The sequence below is a fragment of the Stenella coeruleoalba genome, assembly GCF_951394435.1.
Source record: "Stenella coeruleoalba genome assembly, chromosome: 3".
Lineage (NCBI taxonomy): Eukaryota > Metazoa > Chordata > Mammalia > Artiodactyla > Delphinidae > Stenella > Stenella coeruleoalba.
In genome coordinates this window covers 159662629-159683494 of record NC_137148.1, presented here as the reverse complement: position 1 = coordinate 159683494, position 20866 = coordinate 159662629, and the positions used below count along the sequence as shown (strand labels likewise).

General features: G+C 49.6%; 1 protein-coding gene across 2 annotated transcripts in view; it reads right to left on the bottom strand.

Moving 5' to 3' along the window:
* The window catches only part of LOC307185057 (uncharacterized protein), a 90967-nt gene that overhangs the window by 17756 nt on the left and 52345 nt on the right, over positions 1-20866 (bottom strand). For both annotated transcript variants that reach the window (XR_013827871.1, XM_079918840.1), the window contains exon 5: positions 10267-10378. Coding sequence is in view for 1 of the 2 variants with exons in the window: in XM_079918840.1 (XP_079774966.1) it covers positions 10267-10378 (112 nt within the window). In the remaining variant the exon portion in view is untranslated. The remainder of the gene's footprint in view (positions 1-10266; positions 10379-20866) is intronic.

Sequence of the window (20866 nt, the reverse complement as noted above, 5' to 3'; positions counted from 1 at the left end):
GGGTGACCCAAGGCTGAGTGGGCCCCCACCTCCAAGCTGCATTATTTATAAAACCCAGAGCTCCTAGCCGAGCAACAGCTGCGGTGCCGCCCCTCCAGGGGGCACAGGCAGCGGTGGAAGGGTGGTGCCTCCCGGGGGGAGCCCCCTGGGGTCCCGGGCTCCCTCCACAGCTGGCTGGGGCAGGGGCTGAGGTGGGAAAGGGGCGGCTGCGCCATCCTTCCCCTCCCAGCCCCCTCTCCTCTCCTCTCCTCCAGGCAGGCAGCGATAGGATTACTTCTGCATGACTGCCCGCTCCACAAGGTTCCAGAGACCCTCCTGCCTGCAGCAATCTTTAAAATTCCTGTAGCCGGCCTCTCTCCCTTTCTCCCCACAGTGAATGCTCCAGCTTCTACCGCAGCGTGCCCGCGGCCGCCACCACCACCAGCGAGCTGGCCGGGGCCCCAGGTCCCCGGAGCCACAGGCAAAGGTAGACCCATCCTCGGGGTGTCCCTCGGAACCCTCTGAGGCCCAGGCCCTGGCCCATCCCCTCCGGCCCCTGGTGCCCGTCCAGCCCCACAGGGCAAGGCTCAAGCTGGGGTCGGGCCTGCCAGCTGCGCCAAGGAAGACCGGCACATACGTGCAAACACACCTGGTGGGTCCTGGCGTGCCTGGCCACATCCTCTGCTGCCAAAACCTGGATGTCCCCACCTCTGCTCTAACCGCCCCCTCCCTAACCTCACTAATCCTTGCTACCCCTGGGGTGGGCAGACACCTGGGCCAGGCCAGCGCCTGTGGCTCCCCAGGGCACAAGAAGCAGGCAAGAGATCGATCCACTGAATTTTTTAAGGCTCTAATGGAGCCTGCCTCCCCAGACTTGGGGCCTGGGACACAGGCGATCTCTCAGGGACCCCTCCCTCAGCATTGCAGTTGCTTCCTCTTTCAGCTCTAGGGGGTCGGGGCACCTTTCTAGGAGCCTTTCCCCCAACAAGAGAAGAGGCACGAGGGGCCCCTGGGAAAGAGATGGGATTGGGGGGCTGTGAGCAATACCCAGAGGCCCCCCCCAGTCTCCCCAGCCCTAATGCAGGCAGAAGCAGCTCAGCCTCTAAATCACTCCCCTCATGCTGCCCTCTGAGGCGGATTCTGTGCATCTGTAATTAGGGGGTGGAACAGATGGTGCAGATTCCATTTAAAATCATGCATCTAGTAAAGTAACCTTCACTGTTGGAACTGACTCCCAGGGAGACCAAGCCCCAAACCCGGGTCTGGGGGTGGGGTGGGGTGGGAGGGGAAGCATGTCAAGCCAGCACCTTCTCCATCTTTTTTTCCTGAAGCTCCAGACCCAATGTCCCCCTCAGGTGAGCCCAAGAAGAGGGGGATTTGGCAAGCACCTGAGAATGTGCAGGCTGGGGGTAAATCCCTCTGCCCAGACCCCCCCACCCCCACCCATACACGACAGAGTCAGGGCATGGCTGGGTACTCAGAGTTCTTGGCTGACACACCAGGATGACCAGGTGCCAAGAGCCCCCAAAGAGGCCCCAAACCCCCAAAGCCCAGGCCAGGGTGCCCAGAGCACAGGGTCTTGGGTGGGGCAGCTTTGAACCAGATGTACAGCCTCACTGTCCAGGAATGAAAGGCCTGGGGCAATGGGAGGGTGGAGATGCCTCCCCAGGCAGAGGAGGCTCTGGGAAGTGGGGGAGGACCAGGCAGCCGAGAATGAGAGAGAGCACGGAAGAGTGGGCCAGTGTGTCTGCAAGGCTGAGGCTATCTGGGGGGAGTTTGGGGGAGGGAGGCTGGGGAGGACAAGGTGGGGTGGGGGAGCGGTGATGGAGAGCGCTGAGGAGGGAGGCTGTGCTGGAACGTGTGATGGTGGGAGTGCGGCTGCAGGGTGAGGTGTGGGCGCAGGGCGGAGCTGCTCTGAGGGGTGACTGGGCTGGGGCCCTGTGTGTCTGTGTATGAGTGCGGGACTGGTGTTTGGAGAGGGGTGGGGGCTGTCCCTGGGCCCTTGGATGGCTGAGGAAAGTACTGGAGCTGCAGCTTGCTGGGGAACACACAGAGGACTGCTTGTTTGCGGAGGTGCTGGGATCTGGGGGGGGTGTGTGCGTGTGTGGGATGCACATGCACGTGCACGGCCTGGAAGGTACGAGAAGCTGAGGGGACATTACTGTTCAAAGATGCACCGTGTCTGTGTGTTTGAGGTAAATGGTGTGGCTACAGGGGTGTCCTCCTCTGCGTGGGTGTTGAGGCGGTGTGTGTACGTGTATGTCGCGGGGAGAGTTTGGAAAGGTGTAGGGGGCTGTATCGGTGTGTCTGGGGACGTGATGAGCTGCAGCGGAGGGAAACGCTGGGGCCGTCGGGAGAGTCTGTGGGTGTCTGGTTAGGTGCTGGGACTCTGAGAACCTGGGTGTGTGGAAGGTATTAGGGCTACAGTAGGGTCCTGGGTGTATCTGGGGAGGTGCTGGGATTGGAGGAAGAGTTGATCTGTTTCAGGATGTGGTAGAAGCCTTGTGTGTGTGTTGGGGTGTCTGGGGGTATATTGGGGGTCATAAACATCTGGGTTTTGGTTAAGTACTAGGGCTGTAATATGTGTTTGGGTGGGTAGGCATGTGGTGGTTGTGTGTTTGGGGGCGTGCTGGGGCTGTGTGTTTAGGGGTGCTGGAGCTGAGAGTGGGGAAGTGGTTGTGTATTTAGGAGGTACAAGGGGCTGGAGTTGGGCCCCTGTGCCCAGACAGGTGATGGGGCTGCGGGGTGAGGGCGGGTGCCCCTCTGAGGAGGTGAAGGGCAGAGTCCTGGCCTTTGCTCGGGCCCACCTGGGGGCTGCCCGCTAGAGCCCCTCTGCCGGTGGTGCCCGCCCACCCCCAGACCCCACGTCCGGGTGTCGAGACAGGCAGTCCATCTGTCTCTTCCTGTGCCCAGGCCGAAGGAGCAGTGCCGCCTCCTCGCTCCCTGGGGGGGCGGCAGCAGATCCCAGCCCACCCATCTGCCTTCAGATGGTCGAGGCAGGAGCCTCCACAAAGCTGCCTGGGGGGCATCCCTGTGTTTGAAGAGGCACGGGCTGGGGGGTGGGGGGAACTGCACAGCAAACAGTCCTCGTGGAGGCTCCTTTGAAAACCACTGACGCCAGGAGAGACCAAGAGGGAGGACAGGGGCGGGTTTGTCTGTCCTCGTACGTCGTGTGGGTCAGCGCCCAACTGTGTGCCTTGGAGCCCCTTCGCATGTGTTCATGCTGGTGGCCTCTGTTCACGCAGCATCCTTGCCTTGGAAAACAGCCCTCCAACCCAGGCTACGAGCTCACAGCCTCACACAGCTACCCCCTCATCCATGCACCCTGCCTACACTACACTCACACGCAAACATCTCCCACACCTTCACATCTGCAGAACACTGCACCCTGGTACACATGCCCCTCAGCCCCAGAGTCCCAGTCCTTCACATGTGTACGCCCATGACACACACCCGCACACTGCAAAGCCAGGTACAGCCACATGCACCTGTCACATATGCATGCCTCCACACAGACATACCCGACAAGTAGCTGTCACACCCACACCCACACACTCCACACACCTTGGGGAGTGGATCTTCCTGTCACACCCATATCCCACCTCATATGCACTCAGTCTCTCTCATACACATTGTAACAGACACTCACCATCCCTTATACCTGTACATACGCGCACATGTTTGTACACGTGCATACACACTCTCACCAGCTCTCAGCTCTTTCACACCAGCCAGTTTCTCTGTGTCCAGGCCAGGCCCTGCAGGAAGGCTGCCACCCGCTGAAAGTGTCTCCTGCCTCCCTGCCCTGCCAGCTAGGTCAGAGTCGGGGGGCATACCCCCCCACCATGGCTCCCTGGGAACCCTGATCTTCTCCTCCAGAGAGAAAGAGTCCTCTCTCTGCTCTGGGGTGTCTGCCACTGTTGTGTGAGAGTGTGACTGTGTATGTGTGTGTATCAACATGTTCTGAGAAGCCACGATGAGGCCTGTGTGTCACTGCCTGTATGGGTAAGAAAGCATAGGGACAGGTTCACCGGTTATGTTTGTGAGATTCAAGATGAGTGTGAGAGCAGGGACATGTATGCCACAAAATGTGTATTTGTGAGTGTGTGTGAGGCCAGGCCCCTGTGGACAGGCGTGAGTATGGGGGGGTGCACTTACACAAGGAGACACACAGTGAGTGTGAGTGGGGAGTGAGTGGGAAGTATTCTGGGATATTTTCTGAGACAAGGGGTATGTACATTTGCGAGTAGGGGTCAGGGCTAGGAGAGGCACCCTCCGCAACTCCCTCCCCCTACAAAGAGATCAGGGGAAAGGGGTCTCTGGGATCTGGGGGGAGTGTGTGTGTGTGTGTGTGTGTGTGTGTGTCTTCCTCTCTCTTTCTCCCTGACCTCTTTAGCAGCTGGAAACTGAGCTGGGGGTGGAAGGAATGGAGACTTGGCTGGCCTGGGGGTATGGGGAGGGAAGCAGGAGAAAACACCTTCCAGATTCTCATCAAATCCTTGTTTGTGGTTTGTAGCCTTCAGTCTCTCCTCTCTCTTTCTCTCAGTCTGGGTTTCCCCCTTTCTTTGTCTCTTCCTGCCCCTCCCTCTCTCCCCTGTATCTCTCCTTCTCCCATCTCAGTCACCTTGTCTCCCCCCCTTGGATCTCCCTGTCTCCAAGTCTCTGTCTCTGCCTGTCTGTTACTCTCTCCCCAGGCCCTTCCATTTTTCTGACTCCTGTCTCTGCCAGCACCTCTGTATGTCCGTCTCTCCCAGTCCTGGTCCATCTGTCTGTCTCTCTCCGTCTGCCTGTGCGTGGGTGTCTCTGTCCATCTGCTCCGCCACCCATCTGTCTGGTTGTCTGTGCTAGTCCTTCTAAGGGTGCCCACTCGCTCACCAAGACACCCTCCCCCAGGTCAGCAAAGGCCTCTCCTGGCTCAGGGGGCGGGGAGGGGGTGCAGAACTGCAGCTTCTGGAAGCTTCAGTAGCAGCTGGCTGAGCTGGGAGTTCGGGGCCAGCCAGCTGCAGAAGCGGCCCCTCCCCTGGGCTCCCAAGCCAAGGACCCCAGAGCAGAGAGAGGAGAAAGCAGGGCCTCACTGCAGCTGAGTCTGTGTGTGCGCACGTAGGGGGAGGCAGGGGGCCTCACTATGCCTTCACTTCACCGTTCCCCCCAAAGCCAGGCCCTGTAGGAGAGGAAGCTTCAGTGCCCACCTCCCTCATCCCCTCACCAATGGAAGAGATGCTGGGGATCCAGGAGGGAAGGACTGGGGGATGCCAGGCCTTGGACGAAGCCATAGCTTCCTGTCAGATGGGTGGGAGGGGGGCTCCTTCCCTCCTCCCTCCCAGGCAGTCCCTGGGGATCCCTCCAGTGCTGGTCCCAGCTCCGGACATGAGGGGCCCCATAGGCAGTTCTCACCAGCTCCCACAGGGACCATTCCTACCTCCCAGCTGCCCCAGAGCCTCTGACCCACAGGGATAAGGCGGAGGGGGGTGGATCACAAGGGTGTCTCCTCCCTCCCCAAATGGAGGTTGGCTCTGGACATCTGGAGTTCGTGGCCCTGTCTACGCCCTGGCCATCCTGAGAGGCCCCAGGCAGTCCACCTACCATTGCCAGCCCGGCACCACACACACACACACACACACACACTGCACCCCAGCACTCGTGGCCCACCACCGCCACTCCCTGGCCCAGCAACTCTGAGGGCTCGAGAGGAGCCCTACCGCGGAGACCTGCACCCTACACTGACTGGTGGCAGCCTCCAGCAGGGCCCCCGGCACAAAGCCAGCAGCTGGAGAAAGTACCCCCCAACACTTCCCAGGAGGCTCTGTTCCTCCCTAAGAAGAGCTCACAGTCCAAATCCCACAATAGATGGGGAAACTGAGGAAGGGATGGGATGACACAGTCAGTCATTCTTCCTGAGACCCTGGGGTGGGATCATAAATGAGGAATAGGGAATGAAAAGGACGCCGCAGGGGCAGAATCTGGCTCCTTCCTGACCTGCCACGGGCAAAGTCCATGTTGGCTGCACAGCCCTGCACAGCCCTACCGCTGGGCCAGGGCCAGGGGCTGGCTCCCTCCCTCTAGAGCTCTCCTTGCCCCTGGCTGGGCCCCCTCCCTCTCCTCACTTCTGAGCAGCCCTCCCTACCCTCTCCCTCCCAGCTCTGGCTCTCTCATCCTCAGCTCTTGGAAGCCTGACTCACTGTTTCCCCTCCTCTCTCCCCTCCCTCCCTCTCTCCCGGCAGCGGCGCCTCCCCCTCCCCTGGGGGGGCTCTGGCCACAAGGGTGCCCGCCTGCTCCTCTCCTCAGGCTCTGGCCCCCTCCGCACCCAGGAGGCCCCCTGCAGCTGTTCCAGCTCTCTAACTACAGAGAGGTGGACGGAAAGAGCCTAGGTCCCAGGCAAGCAAGGGGAGGGGGCCCCTCTAGACTGGATTTCCTCCTGTCAAACAAGGTGGGGGGCATCCAACCGGATGACACCCCTGGTGTCTCTAACAGTCCTAATGTTCCCCGCTTTTAAAAGCCCGGTGCCTCCTGACAGAGCGCCCACAACCTGTGGGGTGCTGTACCTGCCTCAGGCTCCGCCCCCAGGTCCAAAGAAGAGGTCGGCTCTCTTCCCAGACATTTGGGGAGTGGGGAGACGCTGCCCTGGGGCAGGAGCATTAGTCAAGTGACCCCTGGAATCCCCCTGTCTCCCCGTTCTCCCTCCTCCTGTGGGAGAGCTTCCTTCTCTCTCTCTCCCACCTGTCCTCCTCCCTTTTCCCAGAGACGTTTGCTTGTCTCTCCTTCAGATACTATCCTAGCAGCAATTGATCTTGGGTGAGAGGCTCTCAGTGCCCGTTCATTTTGGGCTGTGGGGTGGGGAGTGGCACATGCCTAGGCCTTCTTGGTCCCCTGGATGCCATCTCCAGGGGCTGTGATCCTGGCTCTTCTCCTTGACCGTTTTCTCTCTCACCCCCTCATCACTGGCTTCTGTCACCATCTTTTCCTCTTTCCACCTCAAGTTGGGCTCTCTGGGTCTCTTTCCTCCCCACCTCCCCCTGCTCTCTCCCTGGGGGGCCCATCTGCTGACATTAGCAACAATGTTACTGTTGCTCCCCCCCTTCAGTTCCCAGCTCCACCCATCCTGGCTTCCCCCTCCCCGGCTCTGTCCCCTGCCTCTGTCCAGGGGACCCAGAGGCAGAGCTGGGCTCCATCCCATAATGGTGAGTCTGCTTGACCTCACTAATCACACCAGAAGTGCCTGGGCATCTGGTATGAAGGCATGGCACCCTGTGGTCTTGGGTGGCTGGCCTGAGGCACAGAGCTCTGTATTCCACAAACCAAAAAAAAAAAGAAGTTGACTTGGGGTGGGGCAGAGCAGAGAAGAGGGGAAGTAAGGGGGATCAGGTTTGCCTGGAGGAAGCCCCTGTCCAATGGGGAACAGAGGCAAGAGGAGGTAGTGGCTCGAGCCAGCGCTCCAGGCTGATTGAGAACAAGCAATGTCCCTCTGGGGCTCTGCCGGTCCAGATCAGCCCCCCCTAAAAAAAAGGTCTTCTGCCAGGGACAGTTTGCCCTCCAAGCCTCCAGCACAGCCACACCAAGCAGGTAAAGATCCCGCGTCTCTGTCTCTTAATCTCCTTTAGAATCCAAATCCATCCTCCCTACAGTACACCTCCACTTAGCTCAGCAGGGGGTTCCATAAGCCTCCCTGCCCCAATCTAACCAGGTGGAATGGGAGGGGACAAAGCCCCCCAGCTCCCAAGCCCCCTCACCAAAGGTCCCATCAAGGGCTGGGGAGCAATGCAAAACAATCCTGGAACCCACGCACCTTCAAACCGAGAAGCAACCCTGTCCATCCACAGCACCTGGGGGTGCTGGGGCTCCCTGCCCCCACGACCCTGTTCCAGACCCCCCAGCCCAGCAACCATAATAAACAGCAAGCTCTTTTTCTTTATGACACCAAATTCCTCCAAGCCGAACAGCTCCTTCCATCACTACCTCAGCCATAGATCACATTAAAAACTCACAGAGGGCAACTTAAACACATCACATTTGTTTCTCTCTATATTATTTCAATAGTAACGGCATTAAAAATGGATTTTACTGCAGAAAATAAATATCAACACGTGGGCCGGGAGCCCAGGCAGGGGGAGAGAGCCCACCAGGAGAAGGTCCCTGAGGGCTTGGGCACAGCTTAGGCACTGACCAAGGAGGTGGCTCAGAGGACAGACTACACCTGGGGTGGGGTGGGGTGTGGGGGGAATGCCTGGGCAGGGGGCAATGCCCGCCCACCTGGGCACCTGCCCCAATGCCAGACCAAGAGGGACAAGAGTCACTGGTTTGAACTGGTCCCCCAAAGCTCATGCCCTCACTGATCTTTGCAACCTCTGGAGGGTAGGAGCTCTGGGGCAAGAAGTTCACTAGTCTCTAGAGGTTATTCCAACTATTGACACAGCAGAAGAAAAAAATGAATTCAACTTACTATCCAGTTTGATTTTCCATTACTATAAAAATATACATCTGCTCAAAGGAGGGAGATGGCAAGCTGCAGGCACATGCCACCTGGGGGGTCCCCCTGCAGCTCACCACCACAACCCAGCCTGCCCCTCCAGGCGGCAGGGGTGGGGGCTGTGTGTGGGTGGGGGACGGACCAACTGGTAATCTGTCACCTACAGCCCCAGCTCACACAGCTACACACACCGGACCACACGGAACAGGAACAAGCCAACAATAGAAACACCCCAAATGCTCCTGGCAGGACTCTGCCCAGGCCCGGGCGCATGCCCCCGCCCCGCCGGCGGCAGCAGCGGACGAAATGTGGCCACCCTGACCCGGAGGCAAACTTGTCCTCACACCCTGAGCTCTGCCCAGGGAACTGGGGCCAAGTCCCGCCTGACACCAACTGGTCCGGCGGGAAACGCCTGCCCAGCCAGACAGGCACAGGCCCCCCAAGGGTCCCTCCTTGTGCTCAGGGGCCAGGCTGGTGCAGCCTGGCCCTACCTCCCAGGGTGACGCCTGGGCCCAAATTCAGCTGGCCCTGCCAGTCAGCCACTGGTGCAGAACGGAGGGCACCAGGCTCAGCCCCGCCCAGCCCCAGGGCCCCCAAGCTAGGAGGGAGGGGGGACTCCCCACCCCTCCACATCTGGCCCTGGCCCCCAGGGTCTGCGGTAGAGAATTCCCGCCCCCGCTTCTCTCTCTCTCCCTTCTCCCTCTCAGTGCCCGCTGCCCGTCTCAGGGACGGCCCCAGCTCCCGCCTCCGGCCAGCAAGGCCCGCATCCTTCCTCCCTCAGCTGGCCCCTTCGCCTGGCAGGAGGCTGGGGGGTCAGGCTGCTGGGGAACCCCTCCAGCTCCCATCAGTCTTCATCCCCAGCCCCCAAACTCTGGGTTGCTGTCCCTTTTCCTGTAGAACAGGAAACAAGGTTATTTCCTAGACTCAGAGCCAGCCCTCTGCCCCTCTGGCTCTGCCTGGGGACCAGGACCCAGCAGGGGAATGCGCCCTTAGCCAGAAAGCAGAGGGATTCTGCAATTCACCCCCAGCTACCGGCCCAGGGGGCTGACAGCTGTCACTCAGCACCCCACCCCCTGGGGAAGAGGGGGCCGATTCAATCAGAGCCTCAGAGGAAACGCATTGATAGGCGATTATTTATTTATGCAAAAGTGAGCCGACTTTGTTCACCAGGTAACCGGGCACGCGGCCCAACCCCTACGGCCCTGGCCGCCCCCAAATCCCTCCTCCGCCCCACACCCGCTCCGGGTCATTAGGTCCCCGCCTCTCAACTCCCAGAGCACCAGCAGAACCTTGGGATTTGGGGGTTGAAGGGGAAGGGGCTCCTCCCTCCGCAGTCTCCCCCTTTTCCAGGGCCGTTCCTAAAATCCAGCCTTGTTCTCCGGTCCCACGGTCCCCCCTTCACCCACCCCCGCCACACACTCAGCAAGCTGGAGAGCAAATTGCAGTTTTAAATCCAAAGACGGAGGGAGGGGGAAGGAGGAGGGGGCGCGCGGCAGCGCTGGGTGCGTACCTCGCCCCCGAGTCGGGGGAGCCGCGGGGCGGCCAGGAAACCCGGGAACACCCCCTCCCCGCGCTCCCTTCTCGTCCACCTCCCCCTCCCCCTTCCCGGCGCTGCCTGCCAGGCTTCGAGCCGAGCCCAGCCGAGCCGCGGGCCCCGGTGGAAACAAAGACCGATCGCACCGCGGGCACCGCAGCCACGGGGTCCGGCGGACCGGACCCGGGCGCGCGGAGGGGGCGCAGAGCACCCCCGGTGCGCTGCACAAAAGAGCCCGGCCGGCCGCTCCCCAGCGGGGGTCTAGGGCTGGGGAGGAGGCGCCACTCACCGGAGTGCCGGGCTGCCGGCTCCGTTGCTCCGAGCCAGGCGAGGGGCTTTGGGGGGCGTCTGTCTTCCGGCCGCGGCAGCGACGCGGGCGCTCGGCAGCTTCGCCGCTCACCCTAAAATCGAGATCATATTTCCCTTTGAGTCCTAACACTATGATAATATCATCTCAGTTATGGTATAAAGCAGGTAACTGATTTGAGAAGGGTACTGAGTTTGAGGACATATTGACTGATTCATTCTACAAACACTTTACTAAGCGACTATGCTAAGGGCCTGGGATCCCATGAAACAAAATGCCAGCAGAAGTGAATCTCTTTAATGAAACAAAGTATGTGGAAGACAAATCATTAAATGCTTACTTACAGTAAAGCATGCAATGTATCCTGAAATAGGATATATAAATGACTATACGTCCAGGGCTTGCCCCAAGAGCAAGTCTTCTCTAAATGGATTCTTTTCTTTTCTCTTTCTTTACCTTGTCTTCCCCACTTATACCTCTACCCTCTGCTTCAGTGAAAGATATTTCTCCTTTCCACTTCTAGCTGAAAAAAAAAAACAAGTCTCAGGTGTCAATTTACTATGTAACTGTGGGTCCCTCTCTGTATTACAAAACAAGACTCAGGGGCCAGTGAGTCCTGATATCATGACTTCCAAAAGGGTCACAAGGGATCTCTGAAAATTTCAATAGTTTTAGTGTCTTTTCTACATCTTTTCCAATGATTCAGGTATGGAGGTTTCTATATCTTGGGCCTAGAATTCCTTCTACTGAGTGGTGAGTCAATGTGGTTTTAGTGCTTATATCCTATAAGTTCTTTTAATTAGTGTCTTATAGCCTCCCAAAGTGTTTATATATATATATATGACTGGCCACCATTTAAAATGAAAAAAATAATTTACATTGCTACTTATCCTCATTGAGTTGCCCATTTAAGAAGCAGAACTACACTGTCAGAGCATCCACTTTTGTAAGAACTTAGCCATAGTATTTTAACATATATAGTAGTTCTCAATATTTACAGTGTATTGGAAGCACCATAGTAGTCAGGGTACTCCAGAGAAACAGAACCAATAGGAGATACATAATAAATATAATGTAATGTATGTAATTGCTTTAACATATGTAATAGGTATTAAACATACTAAATATTAAATACATTGTATATTAAATATAAGCTGGAAGCTAGGAAATCCAGGGGTGTAGTTTTCAGAACTGACGTAAGCCACAGTCAGAGGGCAGGGGATCAGATCAAACACTCAGGCAGAGAGAGCAAATTCTCCTTTCCTCTGACTTTTTATTCTTTTGGGGCCCTCAAGAGATTGGATGAGGCCCACCTACACTGGGGAGGGAAATCTGCTTTACTCCATCTACCAATTCAAATGCTAATCTCATCTGGGAACAGACCCACCCAGAAATAATGTTTAGCAAAATATCTGTGTATCTCAGCATATAGTTGAATTGACACTTAAATATTAACCATTACATTCTGCAAACCTTAAAATATACCAATGCCTCAGTCCAACCCCCAGAAATTCATATTTAATTGGTATAAATTACAGGCTGGGCTTTAAGATTATCAAAAGCTCCCCAGGAGATTTTAATGAATCACCAAAAGTTAAGAACCATTAACATCACAGAACATTTCTTTCTTGATGAGAAATCAAAATGCTTCTCACTTTTAGCGTTGATGCCCTGGGAGAGATATTATCTACCTCTGTAAGGTGCCTTCAGAGTATCCCACTGTACCCCATGTAGTCAGGATTTTCAAACAGGCCACTGCAAACATGTGCCTCCAAGTCTGGTCAAAGTCAATCCAAATATTTTTCCCCAATATGGTAGTAGATGGGTAGAATTTCTTTTATGATCACCACGTTGTATGGTAGGCATAATTATTCCCATGTAGAGGGTGAACTGAGATTCATAGAAAAATAGGGGTGCATATTGCCACAAAGCTAGCAAATGTAAAAAATTAGGAAAAGGTCAAGTTTTCTGATCCGAGTTAAATAAGTAGTAGGTATCCTTATTTTATTTATTCCACAGATACTACTGTCAGGGGTGAGTAGAAAAAAAGCAAATGAATAAAAATGTAGTCAGCCTATGAACGGGAAGATTAGCTAGCATCCTTCACACAAAAGACCTGATATGTATCGGCCACTAGAGAGGTTTAGTCAGCTGTATTTACAGTCCCATAAATGGAAAGAAGCATCATGACAAAAGGAAATTCTATGAATCCAGGAAAAAACACATCAAATTAAATAAATAATTCACAGGCAGAGCAAAGATTACAGAGTTGACTCTGATAACAAAGTATCTAAAATAAGTGGTGATGTGTTTCTCCAACCACACAGGCTGCCAGTCCAGGTGCAAAGGAAAATAAATAAAACTATTATAGATCTAGTAAGAGTTAAACAGACAATAAAAACCAACAATGGAGATGAATTTTAAGTTGGTGATTCTTTGAACAATCTTCAAAAGATTTCATTTGCTCTGTTAACGCAATGTCAAGTCCATTTTAGAAATAAAAGAACATTTTTCTGCTTGCTAGAGTTTAGACATAAATCCTCAAACTGTATTAAATCAAGATGCTTCTAGAATCATAGCGCTAAAGATCATCAAGGATTATTAAAGAACTATAGTCACTCCCTCATTTTACAGGTGAGAAAACCAAGGTGGTAAATGACTGTGTGATGGCCTTAAAGTCCACATGATTCCCATCAGTGGCCAAAACAAGATTAGAATGCAGGTCTCCCATTTCCTCTTCACTTAATTATTCATCATTCTTTAGTCATTTTGAGCACAACTAGTGCACTGCTGTTTGAAACCTGACCTTTCCAATGGCAGTCAAAGTGCCATACTTTAATAGTGCTTCCATTGTCTTTGACCAGAATATTAAATAACTGGCAATCATGTTCTGAGCTTCTTTCCAGATGAATTATATGTTAAGCTCTGTTTCAATATTGATTTGTAATATACTTTAAAGCATGTTGATCTTCCTCTGGTCTCTTCTTACAGTTCTGAGCTACATGAATGCTAGAGTTCCTAAAATTTGTGATTTTCTGAATGGCCATCTCTACTATGTCCACCAACCCAACAACAATCACTGCTTGTTGCTAGACAGAAAAATAAAGTTAATAAATTTACAAGTGAAATCCTGTGTTCGTTTTTTTAAAATGAAAAACAGAAACCTATTTGATTTAGAATCTAAACCCTAGAAGCATACCCAGGGCTTAAAGAAATGTATGATTCTTCTATGGAATATTGGAGAATTCTTGTTTAATCAATGGAAGCACATCGTTAGTTTACTCAGGTCCCTAAAAAGGCGGAGGACCTCACTTAAAAGAAACAAGTGACTATCTTAGTTAATGTAAATAGAAATGCATTTCCAGCTTATTTATGGTTGTTCATTTCTATACCATACAGTGGTCTGTTTCTCAGGACATCAGTATAAAAGGCAAATTGATAGGTGAGAAGGGTAAGTGGTATAATAAAAAAGTTAAAAGCATGGGCTACATGACATGGACAAGTTACTCAGCCTTTCTAATCTTCCATAGGTACATCTATAAAACAGGGAATAAAACATATTACAAAGAGATATGCTTCTCCTCCCACCATGCTTTGGCCTTCACATGTTTGGGACGCATAGGAGATCCAGTGCCTTTCCCCTCCATCCTATTCTTGGAAGAGGAATTGTTAATGTTATTGGTCAGTAACCAGAACATCTATGGAGCAATGGGTAGAATTATTACATTTGAAAGGGACAAACGTGTCACATGGTTCTGTCCCAGTAGCTCAGCTTATGATTCACAGAATAAGGCATGTTAGCTTAAGCTTGTCCCATGACCTAGTCAGCTGTGATTTGGGGGCAAGAGAGAGAGAGAAGGAAAGCCTCAATTAGAATTCCAAAATGAAGTAACAGCGGCTAGCTCACTAGTAATAAGTAATACTTTGGTCTTTTCTGATTATCGTTTCTTGTGTATGGATCCCTTGGCAGGAAACTTAACCACCCACTTCAGAGGTCTGTTATGAAGTCCGATATGGTATAAAAAGTGCACAGTGCAGTGCCTCATATGCAATAAGCTGTCAAAGAATATTATCTAGATGACCTTGGATTTGCACTTAAATGTTTGTTATTAAATCAGTTTGCATGGGACTAGTATCCAGAGCCTCAGGATAAAGTAGATTCATGTGAGTTAATAAATGAAAAGCTCTCTGAAATTCTAGATGGCAGGTCGTGCTAAGTCAGGTAAGTGCAAGCTGGTGGCTGGGCGTTCCCTCAGGACACATGTTTTGATGGAATGAGGACTCAGGGTGTAGAAACCAGCTTGGCAGTGGATGGTAAACCATTGCCCAGCACATGCTGCCTCCTGTTAAGCAGAAGGCTCTCATGCAAATTGCTTTCTGAATCGTTAGCTGTCGGCAACCCTCAGCTCTCCTCCTGCAGCTGTTCTTTCTGATTTTGCCTGCAAACTTTTCATATTGGGCAGGCTCCCAAGCCAAACAAGTTGCCCCTCTGCAGGCTTTGTTCCTGGGGGCGAGAAGTGAACCTCACAGATAAGTCAAAGTAAGGATGCACCATGGACTAATACACACTGAAGGAACAGACTCCTGTAAGCTAAGGTGATGAATGCCTTTGAAAGTAATTTTCATGCGGCTTCCTATGAGAATGTCAGCCAGGCTCCAGAAGTTATATGCTGCAATTTTAAAATTATCTGCCTCTGTAGACTTCTAAAGCTTCTATCAGCTAAGAAGTATCTTTTTTAAAAAAGAAAATATTTTTATACAACTTTAAAGACTACTTTCCATTTATTACAAAATATTGGCTATATTCCCCCTGTTGTATAATACATCCTGGAGCCTACTTTACACCAAATAGTTTGTACTTCCCACTTCCCAATTCCAACTCTTAAATTGCCTTTCCCCCCTCCCCCACTGGCAATTACTAGTTTGTTCTCTATATCTGTGAGTCTGCTTTTTTTATGTTATATTCACCAGTTTGTTTTATTTCTTAGATTCCACATATAAGCGATATCATACAGTATTTATCTTTCTCTGTCTGACTTGTTTCTCTTAGAATAATGCCCTCCAAGTCCATCCATGTTGCTGCAAATGGCAAAATTAATTTCATTCTTTTTTATGGCTGAGTAGTATTTATATATATATATGTATGCAAATATATAAATTTAAATTATATATATATATATATAAAATCTTCTTTATCCATTGATCTGTTGATGGACACTCAGGTTGTTTCCACGTCTTGGCAATCGTAAATAACGCCTCTATGATGCTGCGAACATTGGGGTGCGTGTATCTTTTTGAATTATAGTTTTGTCTGGATATATGCCCAGGAGTGGGATTGCTGGATCATATGGTAATTCTATTTTTAGCTTTTGAGGGACCTCCGTACTGTTTGCCACAGTGGCTGTACCAATTTATTACATTCCCACCAGAGGAATGTGTGGGAAATCTCTGTACCTTGTGCTCAATTTTACTGTGAACCTAAAACTTAATTAATTCCCAGCAGCATTAGCAAATAAGACCATGCATTTTTTTAAAAATCTTTTTTTAAGGCATCGTAAATATTTGCTGAATAAAATGAGAAACTCTATCTCGATTGGATGGATTAAATCAGCAGAAACTAAGCTTCACCTGTGATTTTAGCAGCTGAACTGGTTGAGAAATTCAGAGCAGAACAGGCACAAGTCCTCTCTGAACAAGGTAAGGTACAAGAAAAGGAAGGATGGATGTTGTAGGCAAATCATAACACTCTATCATGGCTAAATATAATATCAGGAATTAAATAACTTGAAATCATATAAAAATTTCCTTTACTCGTATGCCCCCTCCCGCATAAAGTGGAAGGTGAGCACAAATGTAAATCAAGCAGGCAGAGGCTCCCACTATCTTATATACGAAATCAAAATTTTAAAGTGTTTTCTTCAGAATCCCTTTTGCCTGGGTGCAGAAGAAAAAGTAGCTGATCAGTGCACCCAAAGGTAAAATGAAAAATAGTAAAAGAAAGTTTTTCTACATTTTTGAATTTAAAATCTGAAATACATTTCTTTAACACTCTTCTTACTTATACCCATGTACCTTAAAAACCAAAATTAAAATTAAATTGTATTAGAGCAGAGGAGCAAAAATTTCCAGCCAATCCAAAGGTTAAGTGGTGCCTGATACACTGTTTGAATAAAGTTACGAATCCATATCCAGACTCAGCTAGAAAATTAAAGCATGCTGTGATCACTCGGTACGAAGAGGGGTCATGGCAATTGATTTTATTTATACACACTTTCATACATAATAATTTATCAAATTTGTCCTATGCCACTTTCCATGCTTATTTAATCCTCATTTAATCTCTACCAAATGAATACTGTGAAACATGTTTAATCATTATTCCCATTTCCAAGATGTGGGAACTGAGGCAGGAAGTATGGTACATCAAAATTCAGAAATTTTGTCACTCCAAATATATCCAGGTCTAGCTCTTTAACCTGTATAATAGTCTTTTTCTCTTTTCCTTGCCGTGTGAACCTTTCATCTTCTCCCACTGTCAAATTCAAGTGTTAACTCTAACCTCTCTTGATCTCCGCTATCCACTGAAGGAGGCCTTCTGGCTTCCTAGAAAAGCTTCACCATTCTTAGCAGAGTACTTGAGATCTAGCAGGTGCTTTGTTAAGTGAATGAGTTAATAAACATATAAGAGAACATTAAAATTACCATTTAAGGGATGGAGAAACAGGCTCTGAAAGATTAAGTAACTTCCTTCACATAAGGGGTCAAGCTGGAATTCAGATTCTGAAGCCCAAGTGATCACCCTCAGAATAATCTAAGTTATATTCATTGGGATAGAATATGCTCAGTCTATATCCCTCACTAGACTCTAAGGAACAAGAAGGCAGTACTAGGCACCTAATGCACTTCATTTTGGGTAAATTTTTCATTTATACAAAAATACTTGTGTAAAGATAGACTAAAGCCTTAAACTTTCCCTGCTGGATTCCCTGCTCAACTGTGAGTACTCCTGTGATGAAAACTCGCCTAACGCACTGAATGACCTTGACCAAGCAGCTTTCCTTTACAGCCTCCATTTTCTTTTCTGTAAAATACTGTTGACAGGACATGTTCCACCTGCCTCATAGAAATGCGTTTATAAAGCACTTTGGAAAGCATGAAGCTTTCTTTTTTTTTTTTTTCGGTACATGGGCTTCTCACTGCTGTGGCCTCTCCTGTTGCGGAGCACAGGCTCCGAATGCGCAGGCTCAGCAGCCATGGCTCACGGGCCCAGCCGCTCCACGGCATGTGGGATCTTCCCGGACCGGGGCACGACCCTGTATCCCCTGCATCGGCAGGCGGACTCTCAACCACTGCACCACCAGGGAAGCCCAAGCATGAAGCTTTCTTCAAAAGCAAGCAAGTACTTTAAATGTCATTATTATAGGACTCCTTAAAAGGAGCCTTTTTATGGTGAAAAGAAACCTTAGCTTATCAATTGTGCAACTCAACCACAGAAAATTTAAGGCGGAACATGCATGACACAATAATAATTCCAAATAAATCCTTCTAATAGTTAAGTAAAGAGAAGTCAAAATTCTTCTCTGGACTATTTTGATTTCATACAAAGGGCATCCCTTTAGAAGTTATGGAAGTTCAGATACAGAGCCTCAAACTCTAGATTGCAATGTAACATTTGTTTCTGAACTTCTGCTGCCAGTCTTGCTAACAGTTCACTTGCAATGTAATATATTACTGCATTTCATTTCTAGGCAAGAACATTATTTACTCACAGGAGAAATACTTTCCTGAGGAAAGACTGTCTTTGGAAACTTTCAAGGACATTTGAGAAATGCTTCAGCCCAAGCCACAAAATTATGAGCATGCTTTTGTGCCTCTCTGTTCCCAGGGCACCATTTTTAAAAATCTTTCATTTAAGTTTATTGCAAGCATCCATCTTCCCTTTCCAGAAAAAATAGCAATTAACACAACTTCATTGATTTCCAGTTTTCCTAGGTGTCATTTCATAATGCATCTATTGTATGCAGTTCACATCATCATTTTCATCGCTTTCAACATTTTCCATGTTGTCTCCCTACCTGAATTGTGACTTTTTGTATGGAAAGTTTTATTTTTCACTTGCATCTTACTTTGAATAAATCTGAAATCAACATTCAGGATTATTTATTTTTATTTTCTTCAGTATGTTTCTAACTTAGCAAACTATGGGTAAAAATGCCATGTAACAACAGTATGTAATATTTACATAGAGCCCATGTAGTGAACATAGTCCTAAACTCTTACCAAATCCTCACCAGACCCTATAAAGTAGGTACTATTAACCTTGTCATTTGATAGATGAGAAAACTGATGCATAAACTGGTTAAGTAACCTGTCTGAGGTCAGATAGCTAGTGATTACTTTCCCCATCACCGCCATTGTTCAGTTAATGCGTCCTTCCCATCTCAGTTCAAATGGCACTGACACAAAAAAGCCTTTCTTTGACCTCCTGAAAATACTGGGTCTCGTTGCTTTTACAGCATCATATGTTTATTATTCATTTCACATATTTGTGTGATTAATTATATTTGAACGTATTTTTCCTAAGGGTAACTCTAGTCCAGCTGTGCTTTCCAAATTATGAAATCCGGGACTACGTGGGCTATGTCTGTTTTGCGTATTACTGTACTTTCAGTATTTGGTGCATGGTAAGTATTCACGAAATGTGATGGATGGATGAATACAGGACTTTGTAAGAACAAATAAATAAATGACTGGATCAATAAATTTGGTTGATCATAACATAAACAACAGTGCCATGTTAAAAGTTTTCTCTGGGTCTATACACAAACTCTTCTCAGACAGGGTTCCTGTTTGCTGTCTACACCACCAGTTGGAAGAGAAAAAAGCCAATCAAGGTCTGACTGTCATGTGTACAGGCTGAAGCTGATGCATTAGGCTGAGAGACAGGGTGATTTAGGAATAATTTTACTTCTGGCTGAACTATATATAGAACCAAGTCTTACGTAAAAAAAACCCTACTTTTAATATGAGTGTGTGTAGAATGAAATAGGAGCATCAAGCCCATTAATTGCGATATTTAAATATATTGTCCCATTTCCACATTCATTTCCATGAATTTGGATGCCATTAGGTCAAGCTAACCCAAGCATTTACACCACCATGATAAATAGTGAAATATCAATGGATACACAAAAAGAAAATTTCCCAAATTTAGCAGAGAACACATTAGCATGAACTTGTAAATTTAACATTCAAGTTCATTGGCGCACAGAGAACCAAGTGACTTTTGTTAAAGTAGGAAACTTTATGACTATGTGAGGACATGAACATTGAGAAAGTGCTCCCTATTTTAAAACCAGGACCTTAGAAATATTTTAATGAATTTATTTTTTGCATATCTGCCATCTAGGTAACAGTAAAACTCAATATTTATACATCAGATTTTTAAAACATTGTGCATATATACTGTATACTGCTATAGAATATAAGTTGCCCCCAAATCTCCAAGATACAATATAGGATCAAACAAACAAACAGAATGACAAGAAAAACCAACTGTAATATTTTGATACCTCTTAATTATTAAATAATTATGTTTAGAGAAATAAAAGTTAAAAAATTGTGCTCTGGAGAGTATTTAAAATATGAATGAACCTTCAAGATGGCAGAGGAGTAAGACGTGGAGATCACCTTCCTCTCTACAAATACATCAGAAATACATCTACATGTGGAACAACTACAGAACACCTACTAAACACTGGCAGAAGACCTCAGACTTCCCAAAAGGCAAAAAACTCCCCACGTACTTGGGTAGGGCAAAAGAAAAAACAGAGACAAAAGAATAGGGATGGGACCTGCACCTCTGGGAGGGAGCTGTGAAGGAGGAAAAGTTTCCACACACTATGAAGCCCCTTCACTGGTAGAGACAGGGAGCAGTGGGTGGGGGGAAGCTTTGGAGACACGGAGGAGAGCATGGCAACAGGGGTGCGAAGGGCAAAGCGGAGAGCATCCCGCACAGATCGGTGCTGACCAGCACTCACCAGCCTCAGAGGCTTCTCTGCTCACCTGCCAGGGCAGGTGGGGGCTGGGAGCTGAGGCTCGGGCTTCAGAGGTGAGATCCCAGGGAGAGGACTGGGGTTGGCTGTGTGAACACAGCCTGAAGGGGGCTAGTGTGCCACAGCTAGCTGGGAGGGGGTCCAGGAAAATGTCTGGATCTGCCTAAGAGGCAAGACACCACTGTTTCGGGGTGCACAAGAAGAGGGGATTAATAAAGCACTGCCGAAACGAGCTCCAGAGAGGGGCGTGAGCCGCGGCTATCAGCGCGGATCCCAGAGACAGCATAAGATGCTAAGGCTGCTGCTGCAGCCACCAAGAATCCTATGTGAAAGCACAAGCCACTGTCCACACTTCCCCTCCCGGGAGCCTTTGCAGCCCGCCATTGCCAGGGTCCCGAATTCCAGGGACAACTTCCGCGGGAGAACGCACGGCACGCCTCAGGCTGGTGCAACATGACGCTGGCCTCTGCTGCGGCAGGCTCACCCCGCACTCCGTACCCCACCCTCCGCCCGGCCTGAGTGAGCCA